The 20,078-nt window shown below is 38.1% G+C and overlaps 2 protein-coding genes and 3 long non-coding RNA genes across 20 annotated transcripts in view; 2 read left to right on the top strand and 3 right to left on the bottom strand.

Annotated features, from left to right (window-relative positions):
- kdm2bb (lysine (K)-specific demethylase 2Bb) overlaps window positions 1-9,089 on the top strand; it is an 81,478-nt gene extending 72,389 nt beyond the window's left edge. For 10 of the 11 annotated variants that reach the window (XM_087268757.1, XM_087268756.1, XM_087268755.1 and 7 more), the window contains 5 exons: window positions 893-1,677; window positions 3,306-3,469; window positions 4,305-4,466; window positions 6,445-6,663; window positions 8,098-9,087. In XM_087268757.1, the coding sequence (XP_087124883.1) occupies window positions 893-1,677; window positions 3,306-3,469; window positions 4,305-4,466; window positions 6,445-6,663; window positions 8,098-8,279 (1,512 nt within the window). In that variant the 3' untranslated portion in view covers window positions 8,280-9,087. 11 annotated transcript variants of the gene reach the window in all.
- LOC147835172 (uncharacterized) lies at window positions 8,841-11,176 on the bottom strand. The gene is made up of 2 exons (XR_015501671.1): window positions 9,797-11,176; window positions 8,841-9,146 (listed from the first exon to the last, which is right to left on the bottom strand). It is a non-coding gene; the product is annotated as an uncharacterized LOC147835172 (long non-coding RNA).
- Window positions 11,177-12,132: 956 nt separating this feature from the next.
- On the bottom strand, window positions 12,133-15,020 carry LOC147842199 (uncharacterized). The gene is made up of 2 exons (XR_015501566.1): window positions 14,408-15,020; window positions 12,133-14,336 (listed from the first exon to the last, which is right to left on the bottom strand). It is a non-coding gene; the product is annotated as an uncharacterized LOC147842199 (long non-coding RNA).
- Window positions 12,144-16,404, top strand: LOC147842198 (uncharacterized). The gene is made up of 2 exons (XR_015501655.1): window positions 12,144-14,759; window positions 15,007-16,404. It is a non-coding gene; the product is annotated as an uncharacterized LOC147842198 (long non-coding RNA).
- A 1,191-nt stretch (window positions 16,405-17,595) lies between these two features.
- Window positions 17,596-20,078, bottom strand: part of rnf34b (ring finger protein 34b) — a 59,803-nt gene continuing 57,320 nt past the window's right edge. For 3 of the 6 annotated variants that reach the window (XM_087269692.1, XM_087269689.1, XM_087269693.1), the window contains one exon: window positions 17,596-19,520. The gene's annotated coding sequence lies outside the window, so the exon portion shown is untranslated. The remainder of the gene's footprint in view (window positions 19,521-20,078) is intronic. The other 3 variants (XM_087269691.1, XM_087269690.1, XM_087269694.1) reach the window with 1 other exon arrangement.

The following is a 20,078-nucleotide window of genomic DNA, read 5'->3' as shown; positions in this document are numbered from 1 at the left end:
GTGTTTGACTAGTGTTGGAACAAAACTCTGCAGGGACACCGGCCCTCGTGTTGTCTATTGACCGATGACATCGTCTATAGGCCCAACCCTAACTGCCAGCTAGTGTTTCAGAAGTGTTATTGCAGAGCAACACAAACAGCACGCAGAAGTAAAAATGCACGATTATGCGCAAGTCAGGTGCCATGGGTCATGCAGATCACTCGACACAGAAGTATAAACCAGCCTTAAAACGTTCTACAATTTACTGTAGGTGCCGATGAAGAGAATGCCCGGTCTCCCATAGATTTTGGCCTTGTTGACTGAGCAGTGAAAACACCTGCATCAGACGAGCGTAAAGCACGTCTAGGTGTGTATGGGATTAAAAGCTCAGATAAATATTGTGATGCTAGACCAGGGGTGGGCAGTCTCGGTCCTAGAGGGCCGGTGTCCTGCACAGTTTAGCTCCAACCCTATTCAAACAGACCTCCCTATAGAGTTCAAGTGATCTCGAAGACACTGATTAGTTTGTTCAGGTGTGTTTGACTAGTGTTGGAACAAAACTCTGCAGGGACACCGGCCCTCGAGGATCAAGTTTGCCCATCCCTGCGCTAGACCATTCAAGGTCTTGTAACTCTGGGTCTATGGGGGCGGGACAGTAAATTTGACATTATTCTCTCTTCTGGCTGCCGTTATCAGTCTCACACTAATTGTTTTTCTGTTTCGGAAAGTCTTGATAACACCATTGTCTTGTTTTTTTGTTATTATTTCAGCAAATAGAATTGTAAAAAAACAATTGTTGTACTTTCCCATTCACTGCGCTCTAATTTAAGACGACATTCGCCAGATGTGAAAAGGGTCCATCGTATTTCTGCAAAGCATGCATGCACATTTGACCCTCTTTTGAAATTCACAGAAGAAGCGAACCAATCCTGATGATCTCTCAACCTCTTTGATCCTGGGACACATCAAGAAGGAAAGAGAGGACGATGAGGAGTACGAGGAGCAAAACCAACCAGAAAGAAGCTTTGTGCCCTCAGAGGAAGAGGATGGTGATGATGAAAGAGATGAAGAGGAAGAAGAAAAAGCGTTAAGTAGCCGAAAAGAAAACGGGAAAGTTTCACATAAGACATTGGAAAGTGACCAATCACAGGGCGGATTAACCCAGGCGGGTCCCTCTAGCACTGACGCACAGTCAAAAAGCCAGCGAAAAGCCAAACGTAAACCTCGACTGCCCAATAAAGAACTGAGTAAAGAGCTGAGCAAACAACTGAACCAGGAGATCCAAAAGACTGAGGATCGCCTGGCACATCAGAATGGCAGGACGGTTAAGACTGAACCCAGTAGTGACGGAGAGGACAGAAAACCACTGAATAATGGCAGCAGTCATCTTCGGGATTGGCTGGGGCCTAAATGGGAGCTAAACGGATCGTTGCGAGAGCAGACACCGGTGAGTTTGATTAGGACCACCACGCCTGCACCTGTCTTCCGGCCCACACCTTGTCGATCTCCGCCCAAATGTGTCCAGATGGAGCGCCATGTTATCCGTCCACCTCCAATCAGCCCCCCGCCAGACCGACTACCTCTGGATGATGGGAAGAACCATGTCCTGCGGAGGGAGGTGTGGATGGGAGTCTTCAGCCACCTCATCCACAAAGACCTGTGTGTCTGTATGAGTGTCTGCAAGACTTGGAACAGATGGTACGTCTTCAGTATTTTTTGGGGTCAGGGGGGAGTGGAGGGGTCATTTAAGTAGTCAACATTGGAAGTGAATCAAAGATGTTTTTCAAATTGTCATTGGGGCGGAATGGTGGCTCAGTGGTTAGCACTGTGGCCTCAAAGCAAGAAAGCCGCTGGTTCGAGTCCCGGCTGGACCAGTTGGCATTTCTGTGTGGAGTTTGCATGCTTTCCCTGTGTTGGTGTGGGATTCCTCCGGGTGCTCTGGTTTCCCCCTCAGTCCAAACACATGCACCATAAGAGAATTAAACGATCTAAATTGGCCGTAGTGTATGAGAATGTAAGTGTGTATGGGTATTTCCCCTTACTGGGTTGCGCCTAAAAGGGCATCAGTTGCATAAAACATTTGCAGAATAGTTGACGGTTCATTCCACTATGGTGACCCCTGATAAATAAGGGACTAAGCCGAAGGAAAATGAATGAATGAACAGATTGGTTGGGTCGATTTTGTAAGGTGTGAATCATGAATAAAAACAAATACAATTGCAAGAATAATTACAGTAGAGCAAAGAAAAAGGTCAAATGAACAGTGCTTTATGGTTTTCCGGAGAGTCAAACAGTATTCAGATACAGAAATGTATTAATGAAATGTAAAATAACAGTGTCTAGTCTTCATTCTATTAACAAATCTGTAACATTTTTCTTCCTTAAGGTGACAAATGCTTTACATTATGAAGCCTGAATGCTTCACACTTCCTTTAAAATAGTGTTTCTCAACTGGTGGGCGGAAACATTTTCAGTGGGTCTCGAAGTGTGCGGTCAAAAAAAAATAAAAAGTTACATTTTTTTTACTTATTTTGCTTATACCGGACTTTTATTTTGAAATGTGTGCATGACAACTCCGTTTGACTTGTGAAATTTCATTTAAGTATTGCAACAAATATGTCGAAGAGCAAGTATGAACCCTAATATGTAAATTACAGATATTTATATTGACAACAAAAAAGACTTAAAGCCTCAGTGTCATATGTAGTGAGGTGCTCTCAAAAGAGAGCATGAAACCTTCTAAATTAAAACAACTTTTAAAAACCAGACAGCATGTTTTATAAACAGTTTATAACTGTTTATATGTAACAATATTTGTCGTTTTTACTTTGTAATATTTCTATAATTTGATCCATTTTGTTAAATGACACCAATAAAATTGTGTTTATTTGTAAGTCTTGGTGAATTTCTTATGATGTATCTGTCACTACCTGTGTATGTTAACAAATAAATACAAATTAAGTATGATTCCTAAAATTGTATTATAGTTCCTAAAAATTTGGGTCGCGGCTTGATGACCATGTAAAAATGTGGGTCCCATGGCCAAACCAGTTGAGAACCCCTGATTTAAAACACATGCAAATAATAAAGTTTCCCTCTGGTGTGGTTATATGTTGCAATGACTCCACAAATCTCCTTTATTCTCAATTGTTGATCGACTATAATCTGAATTTAACATTGCAGATCCTGCGATGTGAGTATTGCGGACACACACATTGCGATATCGATGCTGAAAGGATGAATTGTGCAGCTGTACTCTAGTGGATTTGTTCTGTAATGCTGCTGCTCCTGCAGTGTTTTCATTGGTCTCCTGCTTCTGTTCTCAGGTGTTGTGATAAAAGACTGTGGACCAAGATCGATCTGAACCGGTGCAAGTCGATCACTCCGCTCATGCTCAGCGGGATTATCCGCAGGCAGCCCGTCTCCCTGGACCTGAGCTGGACCAACATTTCCAAGAAGCAGCTCAGCTGGCTGATCAACAGATTACCTGGTACAATCACAGTTTTACTTATTGCCTAATTTGTATTGCCTAATAGCAGAATTATTCCTTATACACTTATTCCTGGGCTGTATCCGAAATGCCTCCTATATCTACTGTACACTACCTGACAAAAATCTTGTCGCCTAGCCAAGTTTTAGGTACAACAAATAACTAGTTATTTAACTTCTAGAGCTTATGACCTACTAACTACGCTTTGCCTTAAGAACATGTGCTGCAACCGAAGTGAGAACAAATTTAGTTACAAACTAGCTAGTAGTCACTAAGCCCCTAATGTGGACTATCTGTTCCAGTTTAAGAAAGAACTTAAGAACAGCTGGTGCAATTGTAACCCCGCCGGTCCTACACCACCCAACCTGCCCCTAGTTGATATCAATCCGGCAACCTTCCGCATGGGAGTCGGTTGCTCTACCAAGGAGGCTAAAGACCATGGCCTCTAGCATTTTTCGATAGAGCACCTTTAGAGGTCAGAGGAGTGAGGTTTACCTGCACAGCACTTGCTAGCTGGCTTTCGTTACACTCACCACACCACCACCCACAACCTCCCTCCCATCCGGGTCACGACACCAATGTAACCCCGCCAGTCCTACACCACCCAACCCGCTCCAAGCTGGTATCGAACCGGCAACCTTCCACATGGGAGTCGGCTGCTCTAACTAGGAGGCTAAAGACCGTAACCTCTAGCGTCTGTCGCTAGAGCACCTTTAAAGGTCAGAGGAGTGAAGTTTACCTGCTGAGCACTTACTTGCTGGCCTCCGTTTCACAACCCTACCCTGATGTATGTCTCTGATACTTGCATGACCTCTTTGTGTTGTTTTTCTGGCAGGTTTACGGGTTCTGCTGTTGGCGGGCTGCTCGTGGGCAGCAGTTTCTGCTTTATGCACATCCAGTTGTCCTTTATTAAGAAATCTAGATGTACAGTGGGTAGAAGGACTCAAGGACAACCAGATAAGAGATTTACTCTCTCCACCGACAGACAACAGACCAGGTAATAAATGATAGTTTTAACTGCTGATTAAAGGGTTAGTTCACCCAAAAATGAAAATGTACTGACTATTTACTCACTCTCCAGTGGTTCCAAACCTTTACGAGTTTCTTTATTCTGTTGAACACAAAAGAAGATAGTTTGAAGAAAGCTGAAATCCTGTAACCATTGACTTCCATAGTAGGAAAAACAAATACTATATAAGTCAATGGTTACAGGTGTGCAACATTTTTCTAAATATCTTATTTTATTTCTAACAGAAGAAAGCTTCTCATAAAGGTTTGAAACAAGTGTAGGGTGAGTAAATGATGACGGAATTTTCTATTATTTTGTGTGAATGATCTGTTTAACTCCAACATGACCCATGTACTATCTGCTTTTGCAAATCTACAGCGCCCTCTTGTGTACTAATCAAGTAGCAAAGTAATTTGTGCTACTGTGCTATACACACAGTAATCTATTTATTAACATTAGTTAATCATTAGTCAACTTCTTTATTACTAGAGGATAATGCTTTTTATAAAGTAGATTGTGTCAAAGCTGCTTCATATATAGATGAACAGAATAAAAAGTTTATAATATTTCAGATTGAACAATTTTACAATAAAGTTCCATTTAGTTAATTATAGGATTATTTTTTTACCCAAATTATTGAGGTCACATCTTGAAGAATAATAAGTGTAAATAAAAACATTTTAAATGGTAAATTATTGTAGGAAAAACTGTTTAGAAGAAACTATTCAGTCACATTTAAAAAAAAAAGCAAATTAAAATGTAAACACGTCAAATTATAATGCAAAAACATGAAAAATAAATGCAAAACTACTAAAAGTTTTCAGTCAATGTCATTAAAGTTTAATTATAATAGTGTCGTCATTGGTCTACTAGATAAAACTGATGTCACACTATTATTTTTCAGTCCGTGACTGCGTCGTTTTGTATTTATTTTTCATATTTATGCATTATAATTTTACATTTGTGTTGAATTATTTTACTCATGCATATATTATTATGCACATTATTATATATTTATGCATATTATATTATTTAGATTTTCCCAGAGATGGGTTGCGGCTGGAAGGGCATCTGCTGCGTAAAAACTTGCTGGATAAGTTGGCGGTTCATTCCGCTGTGGCGACCCCGGATTAATAAAGGGACTAAGCCGACAAGAAAATGAATGAATGAATATAATTTTGACACAAGTTAACCCTTGTGTACTGTTCAAATGTTACTACCCTTTCATTGTGTTGGTGGCGGTTTTTGCCCCATTGACTTCCATTATAACAACATTTTTTGATTGCAAAACTTTAACACCAAAAAAATCATGCATTCTAGATTGTTGGTGGTTTTCCCAGTTGGGAAGAGGTGCAATTTCTTATATGGAGTTCTGTGGAGTAAAACAGCAAGTTATATAGTGTGTGTGCTTATATACACTTACTATGTTCTGAGAGCTGAGCTGCTTATTTTGATTTTCTCAGACATATTAAAGTACACTCAGAAACTAAGCTTTTTTTTAACTGTAACTGATGATCAACAGTAAAAATTGCAGATTGTACCTCTTCCCAAGAGGCAAAACCACCAATAATCTTGCATGCATGATTATATGGTGTTGTGGCTTTGCAATTTAAAAAATGTCGTTATAATGAAAGTCAATGGGGCAAAAACAGCAATAGAGATATTGAAAGGTAGTCAATTTGCATGTATTGTTAAGTTTTTTAACTGAGAATCACCAACCCTTGTGCATTTATTAATTTCAGTTGTTAATTGCTACATTTACTAATGCATTATTAAAATTATATTTATTAACTTTACTTATAACACTGTGAATAATTACTGTAATAAATGTATCATGCATTAATTGCTCATATCAATAAAAACATTAACATCAGCTAATGGAATCTTATTGTAAATTATAATCAGTATTTGTTAAACAGTTTAAAATTTGATCAGAAAAAAACAGATGTTTACTTGTGTCTGCCAGGTCAGCTGGATTGCAGAAGTAAGCTGAGGAATGTGGAGGATCTCTGTCTAGCCGGTCTGGACATCACAGACACGTCGCTGAAGCTGATCATAAAACACATGCCTTTACTTTCCCAACTGGACCTCAGTTACTGTAATCACATCACAGACCAGAGCGTCAACATCCTCACGGCAGCCGGCACCACCACCAGAGACTCACTCACACACATCAACCTGTCAGGTACTGAGCTATGTTTTACAGTCTATGGTACTAACAATTTCACGTAACATGCTAACACACAGATGACACATGCTAAGACACAGATGATAAATAATACAGTTGAAGGCAAAATGATCAGCCCTTCAATAAATTCATATGTTTTTATTTCCCAAGAGCTGTTTAACAGAGAGAATAATAGTTTTAATAGCTGATCTCTTTTATCTTTGCCATGATGACAGTACATAATAGTTTACTAGATATTTTGCAAGATTCAACTTAAAGTGACATTTAATTTTAGTCATTGGACAACATTACTTAAGGGGGCTTTTATTCTAGTCAATATATTGTACAACAAAAATTTATATGGTAGCTCTTAGGGGTGATTTTTAATCGAAATCGATCGAAATTTATGCTCAATTTCGATTATCGAATCAAAAAATAGAATTGATGCTGCCACGCCCCCATGTCACGTCAGCTTGGCTTGCCAAGCGGGAAAAAAACAGGCTTGTTGAAGTGCTTGTTAAACTGCAGAAGCAGGAGACCCGTCGACAGATCTTAAACCCTCTCCTCTTTCAATGAAGTCGCCGGTGTTTAAGCATTTTGGATTTCCAGTGAGTTATGTTGACAACGTTTGTGTTGTCAACAAAAAAACACAGTTTTGCAAGCTCTGCTATGTACGTATTACGTATGGTTCGTCCGATAGACAACACCGGCATCGCGATCCTCCGCCCGCCCCCGTTGCAAATCCGCTCGCGAAAAGTTCACACTCAGGCCCTGTTTACACTGTCTTTGTTTTTAAATGGCATTTTAGAACGACAACGATTTGACATCCACAGTGGCGTGTAGCATTTCTGAGCAGCCCTCCTTCCCCTCTACCTCTGAAAATGCACACCACGTGACCACAAAGACACAGACGCACTCACAGCCATGCGCTCGAGACGGCAGGTTCAGACAGTCAAAGGAATGCTTCCATCTTTCACTCACTTGTACTTAGTCATTGTAGCGAACACCTCAGATACTGTTGGCTGGTTCCTGTTGGTTGTGCGTCTTTTTTTTATCGACGCCATTATAACGACACAGATCACTGCCTATTCACGAGTCCCGCAGAAAAAGTGATTGACAGGTGGTGATTATGTGTGTATCTTGCCTTTATTCATTTACTGTATGATTTGTTTATTTGTAAAACAAAGACCATGCAGGTCAGGTAGTTTAAACGGTAGGCTACAAATAATTAATTGGTCATTAATTATTCATAATCGAAAATCGAATTGTGCGTTTAGAATCAAAAATGTAATCGAATCGAGGATTTAGAGGATCGTGACACCCTTAGTCGCCCTAGCCCCAAGTGTTTGATGTTGCATCTTGGGAAAATCATTCAAGGCCATACAGTACGTCTAGCATTAATCCGAGTGCGTAATATTATGTTCTCTAAATCCATATTCCTCTCTTTCACAGTGTGTAATAGAGTTACAGACCTGTCGTTGACCTACTTCAAGCGCTGCGGAAACATCTGTCAGATCGACCTGCGGTACTGCAAGCAAGTCACCAAGGAGGGCTGTGAGCAGTTCATCGCAGAGATGTCTGTCAGCGTGCAGTTCAGACTGATAGAAGAAAAACTACTGAGCAAACTGAGCTAGTTGACGACACTAATACACTGGCCAAACACTTGACTTAAACCCAGGGAACCAACCATTTTTGTCATCCATTTTCTACACACCATTGAAACCAGCAAAAAGAAAAATGGCAACAACACACTCCAATGCCTGAACTCCAACAAGGGAAGAGGTTTATTCCTCTCTGGTGGCCAACTCTGCTTTTCACTGTTTGGTATTTTTTAAATTAGGTTGTTGTGCTGCTAAGGCAAACGGTTATTGGTTTTTAAGTTTACAAGGCACATCTCGCAGAGCGTGCCAATGTTAAAACGCTGTTGAAAGGCATGTTTACCCATTTGTTTTGGCATAGATGTTATAAAAAAGGTTTATTAGTCACAATGCAGTGACCAAACCGACTGTTACTTTCTTTCTCTGAAAAGAAAAACTCGAGATGCATGTGCTTTTTTTTCGTTACCATGCAAACGTTAAGCGTCATGCAGTATTAATTTTTGTATCAGAAGGGATTTCACACTTTATGTGCAGTATTAAATGCACTTATAAATATATAGAGAGAGACTTTATTGACAGTATTCAGTCAGTACAAAGTTTATTTTTTTTCTACGCAGTAGGAAGCAGATTCATATCTATACTAGCTATAGTGACCGTGCAGATGTTTTTTTTTTTGTATTGTTAATTTAAGATGTGATGTCTTCTAATGTTATACGATTGTTCTACTACAGGTACATTCTCTTTTCCATACGACTATACTTTCCTTGGTTTCTTTAATATGTATATATCTGGGGGAAAACATATTTGCACTGTTTCACCTGAATAAATACAGATATTTTTTTCATGGTTTTGTTTCCTTTATTTATAAAGCACATTTAAAAATATCAGATGCTGACCAAAGTGCTATACAAAAAAGACCATCATACAAAATCTATGCTTGTATATGCAGTTGAAGTCAGAGTTATTAGCTCCCCTGTTCATTTTTCCCCCCAATTTTTGTTTAACAGAGATTTTTTTCAACACATTTCTAAACAAAATAGTTTTAATAACACATTTCCAATAACTGATGTAATTTATCTTTGCCGTGATGGCTAAATATTAGACTAGAGCTGCGTCCCAAATGGCACACTATACACTATAGCTGCGTCCTAAATTGCATACTTATGCACTATTCTACGCCATTTTGTAGTATAAATAGTGTTCACACTAAAAACTCTAATAATAATAAGTGCACTTCAATTACCCGGATGATGCACTCATTCCGCCGCTAAAATGAAGTGTGTAATGATGGACACTTCACGCACTCAACGACCGCAGGTTTGCTTACGTAGCGAAAGGGGCGGAGCTATCGGACGCACATGTTGAATAACTTTATTTATTTTGGATGGTGAAAGCAAAATTCTCCTATATGAGTGATTATAGCGCCTCCTGATGGTGAATGTGGTTATACTCACGGCAGGTATTATTTAATAATTCGGTCGTTTATTTCACTGATTTGGCAACCGTCAAACGTCATCAGGGAAACGGTTTGAATTTCCGTTTAGTAAAAAAACGTTTGTGTGCCATTTGGGACGACACTACATACATATACTATCCTGTTGAGTGTGTAAGTGCAGAAGTACATAGTGCATGAGTGCATAGTGTATAGTGTGCCATTTGGGACGCAGCTTATGCACTCATGCACTATGTACTTCTGCACTTACACACTCAACAGGATAGTATATGTATGTAGTGTCGTCCCAAATGGCACACTAATGTTTTTTTACTAAGCGGAAATTCAAACCGTTTCCCTGATGACGTTTGACGGTTGCCAAATCAGTGAAATAAACGACCGAATTATCAAATAATACCTGCCGTGAGTATAACCGCATTCACCATCGGGAGGCGCTATAATCACTCTCGTAGGAGAATTTTGCTTTCACCATCCAAAATAAATAAAGTTATTCAACATGTGCGTCCGATAGCTCCGCCCCTTTCGCTATGTAAGCAAACCGAAGCAAACCTGCGGTCGTTGAGTGCGTGAAGTGTCCATCATTACACACTTCATTTTACCGGCTGAATGAGTGCATCATCCGGGTAATTAAAGTGCACTTAATGTTTTTAGAGTTTTCAGTGTGAACACACTACTTACACTATTTAAACTACAAAATGGCGTAGAATAGTGCATAAGTATACGATTTGGGATGCAGCTTAGATATTTGTCAAGACACTTTTATACAGCTTAAAATGACATTTAAAGGCTTAACTGGGTTAATTAGGTTAACTAGGCAGGTTAGGGTAATTAGGCAAATTATTTTAAAATGTAGACATCGAAAAAATATATAGTTTAAAGGGGCTAATAATATTTACCTTAAAATGGTTCTTAAAAAATTAAAAACTGCTTTTATTCTAGCCGAAATAAAACAAATAAGACTTTCCCCAGAAGGAAAAATATTATCACACTGTGCAAATGTCCTTGCTCTGTTTTAACATCATTTGGGAAAAATAAAAAAAATATTCAAAAGGGGGACTAATAATTCTGACTTTAATTGTATATATACAGTAGGTATACCTAGAAAGAGCTTGACTAGCTAGTTCAGGTGTGTCTAATTAGGGTTGGAACTAAAATATCCTGGACACCGGACCTCCAGGACCAAGTTTGGACAGCCCTGAACTAGATCTATTCACTTGAAATTGTGCTAAATGTAGGCTACATGTAGTTATTTGCAATTTGATGAAATGAATGAGAATTCTGTTGTGAACACTTGCCAGGTGGTTTGGAGGTTTGTCTGTGTTATTTTGAAAATGTAATTCCTGTTTCAAGAAATGAGCCAAATCAATAGAGGAAAAACTGTAATATACATTATTAAATAAGTAATAGTTAATTTTGCATTAGGGGAGTAAAGTAATAGTAACCACAAAACATGATTATTTTGCTACACTAACAATGACCATTGTACTATAGTTATACAAGTCAGTCCGCCAAAAATAAGGTTTTTTTAATAGTAAAAGTATAACTTAACCATGTTTTTGTTTTGACGTATTACCATGTGTATGCGTTTTACTGCAAATAGCTTAATTAACGTAGCAAATTGTAGTTGATTTGTGGTTCCCTACTGAGAAAAAAACAGCTTAAACCAGCCTGGGCTGGTTGGCTGGTTTTAGCTGGTCGAACAGGGTGGCTTTAGAGGGGTTTTGGCCATTTCCAGCCTGGTCTGAGCTGGTCAGGCTGGGAGATGACCAGCTAAAACCAGCTTGACTAGAGCCAGGCTGGGAGCCCAGCCAAAACCAGCTATGTCCAGCTTAAACCAGCTGGTCAATCTAGTTTTAGCTGGTCATTTTTTAGCCTGACTAGCTAAGACCAGCCTGGAAATGGCCAAAACTTCTCTAAAACCGGGCTGGTTAACCAGCTAAAACCAGCCCAGGCTGTTTTAAGCTGGATTTTTTTTAGCAGGGTTGCCATAAGGTTTAATTTGTAATAAAAGGGCGTTTAAATTTCGTGAGGGCACACTTATTTTTGAAAAACTGTTAATATTGCAACGAGGTAAGGTTTGTGCACAATGCTATAGTATCAAACACATTTCAAGTAACGTAACGTTACGCTATTATAATCCGGTTGGTGATTTCCCGCCTACTTTGCCGCTCTTTTCCTCTGCAGCTGAACTTTAAAATCGATTAAATGTTTGATGGATATCACAAAAAAAAACACACACACACACACTCACCTTAGTGAATCCTTTTTCCAAAAGTACCAGCAACCATACCGGAGTATTTTACCACAATTCATCAATTAAAACATTATTTTCATGCGCCGGCGTCTGACTGAGGTAACGCTGACTGCGTAGCGCTTAAACGCCTCTAGAGGGCGCGCAACTCAGAGAGAAATAAATCAATACTGAAATGAGAAGTCTTTATTTTGTTAGTTCAAGGTACCATATTTTATTAAATCTCATAAATCATCTTTGAATTACCAAAATAAAAAGTTCAACATTCCAAAATACAAAGACCAGATCCCAAAACGTCTTCCAGCGCTCAGTTTAAGTCATTTAGTGTAGTCTTGTCCATTGTCTGCTCAGCTCGAATAGTCGCCTTACCACAAAAGTGACATCTTGTAGAGATTAGCAGCATTAGAAACATACACAGAAGCACAGTGTCAGTGTTGGGCAAACAGAGATGTTTTAAATGCAAATTAAAAACATTGTAGAAATACATAAATGTGACGCCATGTAATCAACTTTATCGTAGCATTATTTTTAACTAATTTAAAACAGAACCAAATCTGTGTCGACTGACTGAAAAACTGGAAGAGCGAAAAAACATTTCAAATAAAACTGGAGAAACAAGGAAAAATATTCTTATACTTCATGTACATCTTATTTCACATGTATATAAAATTCATATATGTTAAATAGATTCCATTTTATATTAGTTTATATTTATATATTAGTTTGTCTAGGTAATACCACAGACATAACTCGTATTCGACTACAGAATTCACAGCAACAAAGGGCATCTAGAGGACCCAAATGACAATGACCTTTGCACTTTTTCTTATTATCTTAAGAACTTAAATATTCACAAAATGGGAAATAAATAGTTTATTCACTATGAGGGCATACTTCACACAAAAATAAAATGTATTTTTCTCATTCTCAGGCCAACCAAGATGTAGATATCATACAATAAAGACAATTTGATCGTGTGTAGTATGGTTATATAAGTTTTACTGTAGTAAAAGTGTATTAACCTGTTTTTTTTTAAATTACCATTGTATTATAATCAGTTTTACAGCAAATAATGCTGTAATTAATGTAGCTAACCAGGATTGTTTTGTCTACTATAAAACTATTTTACGTTTTGTCAGTTTAGTGGCTAATTCGTACGAAGATGTATGATTTTAAAAAGTAGGTGTGGCACCAAAACGTACCCCTAAACCCAACCATCAATGGGGAATGAGCAAATCGTACTAAATTGTACGAATAAAACCGTACAAATTCGTATGAATTAGCCACTAAATCAAACAGTTAAGACTTAAATTTTTCTGAGGGCACACTTTTATTATTAAGCAATTGTTAATTATCATAAGGGTGCAGAAATTTCTGCACAAAACGTATAGCTTCAAAATATATCTCAAGTACACTATTTATAAATTAATATCTGGTGATTTCCCGTCTAACTTTATTTTATGCATGAGCAAACAATTTAAACAAATTAAAAATCTTTAGCAAAACATTACTTTGCTATGCCATGATTGTGCTGTATGGTTATACAAGTTTTATTATAGTAAAAGTGTACTAATTGGTTTTCAGTTTGACGTATCTATTACCATTGTATTATAATCAAGTTTTACGGGAGATAATGTTGTAATCAATAAAGCAAACCATGGATGTTTTCTCATAACTACAAAAGTAGTTGTAATTTGTAGTAAAACCCAGCCTGATTTCATGAGGAAACGTAACTATTTTACGTATGGTCAGTATCTTGGCTAATTTTGTACAAATTCATATGAGTTCAGTCATATAAAAATATTAAATCTTTAAAAGGAGGTGTGGCACCAAACCCCACCCCTCCCCTAAACCCAACTGCCATAGGGGGATGTAAAATTGTACGAAATATCAGCCTGATCTCACAAGGGAACGTCGCTATTTTACATTTGGTCAAATTAGTGGCTAATTGTTACGAGTTCAGTCATAAAAAAAAATTATCATTTTAAAAAGGAGGCGTGGCCCCAAACTCCGCCCCTAAACTCAACGTCATTGGGAGATGTGCAAATCGTACTAAATTGTACTAATGAGATTATACGAATTTATCCCAATTAGCCACTGAATCAAAAAGTTACGAATTGTCGTGAGATAGCGTTGGTAAAAGCATGTTTTATTTGATTTATTTTACTTTTATTATTAAACAACTGTTATTTATCGTAAGGGTGCAGAAATTTGTGTACAAAACGTGTAGCTTCAAAACACATTTCAACTACACCACTTATTAATGAATATCTGGTGATGTCTCCGTTTAATGCATGAGGAAATAAACAAAAAATTTTGTTTTTAAAATCTTGGTTGGCCTGAGGCTGAATAAATGAATAACATGTATACATTTTGTGGTGAACTGTACCTTTAAATAAAGTCTCTATAAAGCAAATGCGATTTAGAACTGTGATACGTAAATTTTGTGGTGAACTGTACCTTTAAATAAAGTCTTTATAAAGCAAATGCGATTTAGAACTGTGATACATAAATCCATGTAGCACCGCTTGTGGAAATGTGGTAGACATCAAAAACAGTCTTTCATGGTATTGCTGGAGATGAAGAACATCAAATTATCTTTTGACCAACAATGAAAACATAATATTTTGTAAATAAAACCTAACAAGGCATGTGATTAATTAAAGGTGCAACAAGTCATTAGTGCATCTGACCAGCCGATTCGAATGTTATCACTTGATTGAATGGGCGTTATCAGCTGATAGATATGGGCCAGTAGGGGACTTCTACGCCTACTAGTAAGCTCAGAAGGTGGTTATCATCCATCCACATGGTTAATCAGTTAATAATTATTTATATGATTTATTATATTTATTAAATTAAAAATATATATTTTTTATTAAAGTCTACCTCTACCCCAACCCTAAATCCAACCATCACAGTAATGGTAAAACAGATCTGGAGTCCTCTCTCTTAGTATAGCTGATTAACCATGTGGATGGATGATAACAGCCTTCTGAGCCTACTAGTGAGTCAGTCTACTCAGGTGCAGAAGGCAGCTACTGGCTCATATCTATCAGCTGATCACCACTGATAACAACGATCCAATCGAGTGATAACATTCGAAGCGAGTGATCCGACAATATGTTCCTTCCTTAAAGAGATAGTCCACTCAAATAAATTAAAACTGTCATCATTTACTCACCCCACATTTTTTTGAAGAACAAAGATATTTTGAAGAATGTTGGAAACTGGCAGCAATTACTAGTAGGTCTGTATCCAGCCTAGATTTTTTTTTGCAATCATTTTGTATTGAATTATTAAGCTTAAAACAATAATAATACAGTGCTTCACTATTTCTTTCTATTCTGCCTCTCCTTCAAAAAAGTAAATATGGCTAACAACAATGGCCTACGTTTTAGCATTAAATAGGACCTATTATGCCCCTTTTTACAAGATGTAAAATAAGTCTCTGATGTCCCTATAGTGTGTATGTAAAGTTTCAGCTCAAAATACCCCATTAATAATGTTTTATAACTCTCTGAAAGTGACCCTTTAAGGCTTTGATCCTAATTGAGCTGTTTTGGTGACTGTCGCTTTAAATTTAAATGACTGTGCTCCCAGGCCTCTTTTGAAAAGAGGGCGGAGCTAAAAATGCATGTGTTAGCATAGCAGCAGATTTAGAACGGCTGCTTCTCACTCAAGGCTGTTTATGCTAATGAGGGAGAGATGGTCACTATGGGCGGGGTTTTCCTTCTTTGATGTCACATAGGGAGAATGTCAATCAAAGTGTTTCTGCAGACTGTTTATATCAAGCCTGATGTTTCTGCAGACTGTTTATATCAAGCCTGATTATAAAAATATATAATGAATTCATGTTTACCTTTTGAAGCTGGTTATATTTACACACTGTTACCACACAACTGTGTTTAAACCCCCTTATATTAGTGATTTTTGCATGATAGGTCCCCTAAAATAAACATATAAACTATTGTATGCTTTTGGTCTTCACACTATTTGGGTTGTTTTGGGTTTAAGAATGATCTCCAAGCATGTGCTAGACATTACTTATTGTTTTTCCTCTATTTAACAGCATTAAAGTGAAAGATGACCTCCCTTATTGATTGATCACATCTCAGGAAGACCGCAGGTTTTCATTCGTGACTGAATGTTGATGTCCTCAAAAAGTGTTTGCATGGGGCCAAATTGATTTGCTTGGTCTTAAAGCCTTTATTCATTCATTTTCCTTCGGCTTGATCTCTTATTTATCAGGGGTCACCACAGCGGAATGAACCGCTAACTATTTCAGAATAAGTTTTAAGCAGCAGATGCTCTTCCAACTGCAATCCAATACTGGAAAACACCCATACACTCACACACACACACACACACACACACACACACACACACACACACACACACACACACACACACACACACACACACACACACACACACACACACACACACACACACACTACAGTTAATTTAGTTAACCCAATTCACCTGTAGCACATGTGTTTATACTGTGGGGGAAAACCGAAGCACCCGGAGGAAACCCACACCAACATGGGGAGAACATGCAAACTCCACACAGAAATGCCAAATGACCCAGCCGGCACTCAAACCAGCGACCTTCTTGCTGTGCTAACCACTGAGCCACCATGCCGCCCCTTAAAGCCTTCATCAAACAGGTATTTTTGACAATTTGTAATGTTAAAAAGCTCAACAAGGGAGGTCATGTACGGGTCAAAAATCAACTATTTGCGGTGGTGGTTGGGTTGCTTGAACCACCCAAACCCCCAATGCTACAGTGTTTTTCCCCTTCCTATAGCTACGGATGTCAATGGCTACCATTTTCCAATGCTTTTCAATATATCTTCTGTTGTGTCCTCCCAATGTTTGAAATCTAATGGCAATTAAATTGTCATTTTTAAATGAGCTATCCCTTTAATTAATTTACCCAAGTCAGTGTTTCTCAACCATGTTCCTGGAGGATAACCAGCTCTGCACATTTTCCATGTCTCTTTAAGCAAGCACACCTGATTCAGATCATCAGCAGAGACTGAAAGACATGTAATGGGTGTCAGAGACAAAGGAGACATCCAAAACACGCAGTGTTGGTGGTCCTCCAGGAACGTGGTTGAGAAACACTGCTAAGTAACCGTCATATTGTTTGACGCTTATTCGCGCATCTTAGCAGACCTTGTTTACACACCGCAATGGAAACAAACCTGGCGTTCCACAGCCACTGCAAAACGTGATCAAGATTAAAACTGAGAACACATCTGAAGTCCCAGTGAATAAGCTACAATAGCGGCAGATGCTGGATTCCAGTGACTCTTCTGTGAGAAAAAAACACGATGTGGTTTCTCATCGTCTCGCTATAAATAACTCCTCTGCTAGCTGGTCATTTGATCCCATGTCATGGATGCTGATCTCTGTGTGTGTGTGTTTGTGTGTATGGAGATCCGGGAAAATAACAGATCACGTTAAAAACACCATCCAAAAGCCATTCCACACATTTCTACTTTGGCACCTACAGTACATTTTCCCTCCATTCAGGTCTTCACTGTTCCTACAATAACATGCATCTTAATGGCAATCGGTTTCTCTACACGCACACGTTAAAGATTTCTAATATTGCACATACAGTAAGACATTTCCGAGACGTTTACAGCAACGTAAACCATTTATCTCCTTATACAGCTCAAGACAAAATCATCAACTCTCTTGTGAAGTGCTCTTATTTTTAAAATAATTCCCAAGTGCTCAAGATACCTTTAATCAACATAATACTAATAATAACTAATTTATTTTGTGTTAACAGTACTTATAGTGGGGAAAATAAGTATTAAACATGTCATGTTTTTTCCTGGGAATAATATTTCTGAAGGAGCTGTTGACGTGGAATTGAAACAGATTTTGGTTAAAACTCAAACAAAACAAACATAAAAATAAAACAAAACAAATCTGAAAGATGAACTCTGTGTGATAACATAGTAATGAAACAAGGAGAAAGTGCTGAACTACTGAGTGAAGGCTTTTTTAAGGTGATGGCAGCCTAAAGACGCCTCTCATATGGAGAATGAAGTCTCATGCATTGCTCAGACTTCAACAGAGTGTACAAATCTTGATGGTTTTGTGAGTCTCGTCTATCAAATCTAAGCTTTATTTTAGTATTTTTTAATGGACTAAAGTCATTGGCTGAGCTATTCCACAGCTTGCAGTGCTTCCCACCGGTTTGAAAAATACTTGTGGTGGTGGCCGGATTGAATTACACCATTTACCTTTAACTATATGGGGCAAACAAAACATAATTTGATTTTTAACACTGTTTTTTATAATTATCTGTTTTGAACTTCACTTCTCAATGGGCTAAAGTAAAAATAATATGCAAATAAATCAAATAAAACATCCACTATTTCTCTTTCATGCTGTTTTTCTCTTATAAACACTATTAAAGCATTTTAGATGTGTAAAATATGTAATATATAGAGACAGCCGAACTGTCTGTGTATACTTGTGTGGTTGTACACACAGTTGAAGTCAGAATTATTAGCCCCCCTGAATTATTTTTTTCCTAATTTCTGTTTAAAAGAGAGCAGAATTTTTTCAACACAGTTTTAAACATAATAGTTTTAATAACTCATTTCTAATAACTGATTTATTTTATCTTTGCCATGATGACAGTAAATAATATTTTACTAGATATATTTTCAAGACACTTCTATACAGCTTACAGTGACCTTTAAAGGCTTAACTAGGTTAATTAGGGTAACTAGGCAGGTTAGGGTAATTAGGCAAGTTATTGTATAACGATGGTTTGTTCTGTTGACCATCGAAAACAAATATAGCTTAAAGAGGCTAATAATATTGACCTTAAAATGGCTTAAAATTTTTTAAAACTGCTTTTATTCTTGTCGAAATAAAACAAATAAGACATTCTCCAGAAGAAAAAATATTATCCGACATACTGTGAAAATTTCCCTGTTAAACAAGCTAATCAAGGTCTTACTAGGTATACTTGAATCATCCAGGCAGGTGTGTTGAGGCAAGTTTGAGCTAAACTCTGCAGGGACATCGGCCCTCCAGGACCGAGATTGGTTGACCCCTGCTGTAAATAAACCATCACTTTGCACGTTACACTCTCAGAAATAAAGGTCCAAGAGCTGTCACTGGGGCAGTACCTTTTCAAAAAGTAGATATTTGTACCTAAAGAGTAGGCCCACACGGAATCTGCGCGCGCAGAATTTTGCAGATTTTCGGCAGATTTCCGCAGATTTTAGCCCATCATTAATTCTGTTCATTTACTTGAGTGTAATTTTCTGTCTTTTAGTAAAGATATATGAGAGACTGACTTTGGTTACCAAATACAGTGAATCTAACTGGATTAGCATTTTAAATACAATTAAATACAAGTTTAAAAGGTATTATTTTTATAATACACATATTAGGGTTTTAGTTATGATACTCCCAAAATAATTCCGCAGAAATTCGCAGATTTTTACCAAAATTCTCTGCAAAAATAGCAGAAAATGTCAGCAGATTCTGTTTGACCCTACTAAGAAGTCCTTAGAGATACCTTAAGGGCCTACTCACACTATGCCATCTGTACTGTGCCCAGGCCCGTTTCCCGGATCGTTTGAGAAGTGTGAGTGCGCTTAATCGGGCTCAAGCACGGTTCACTTGGCCGGCCCTGGCCCGGTTGGAAGAGGTGTGCCTGAGAGCGGTTCACTTGGGCTTTGGCGCGGTACGCTTGTGTGTGAGTGCAAAGCGCGCCAAAGCCCGAAACTGAAAGCGAGACGTGACTTTTAGGGGCCTGTTTCATATGGATTTATTAATCATTCTTACTGTTCAGTGAACGCAAACTGCCATAGTTTATTAAAGACGCAAACCCCTCACTGCACGACAGCTGCGCAGCTTCAGTAGACCTCCTCATTCCTGCAGCACGAGAGCTTTATTATTGTTTATGAGCGCCAAAAGTGGCGGATCTGTTTGGTAAAATATCTGACTGCGTGTCCCCGCATCCCTAAGGACTGTTTGGCGAAATATTTGACTGCATGTCACTGCATAACAAACGACTGAAACGATATAACTAGAGAAATCTCCACTGTGCTGCTGAGTGACAGCGCTTCTCACTGAACAGCGC

Source organism: Danio rerio, chromosome 10 (genome assembly GCF_052040795.2).
Source record: "Danio rerio strain M-AB ecotype USA chromosome 10, GRCz13ab, whole genome shotgun sequence".
Taxonomy (NCBI): Eukaryota; Metazoa; Chordata; class Actinopteri; order Cypriniformes; family Danionidae; genus Danio; species Danio rerio.
Note: the sequence above shows the minus strand (reverse complement) of the source record. Positions and strands in the feature narration are given on the sequence as shown.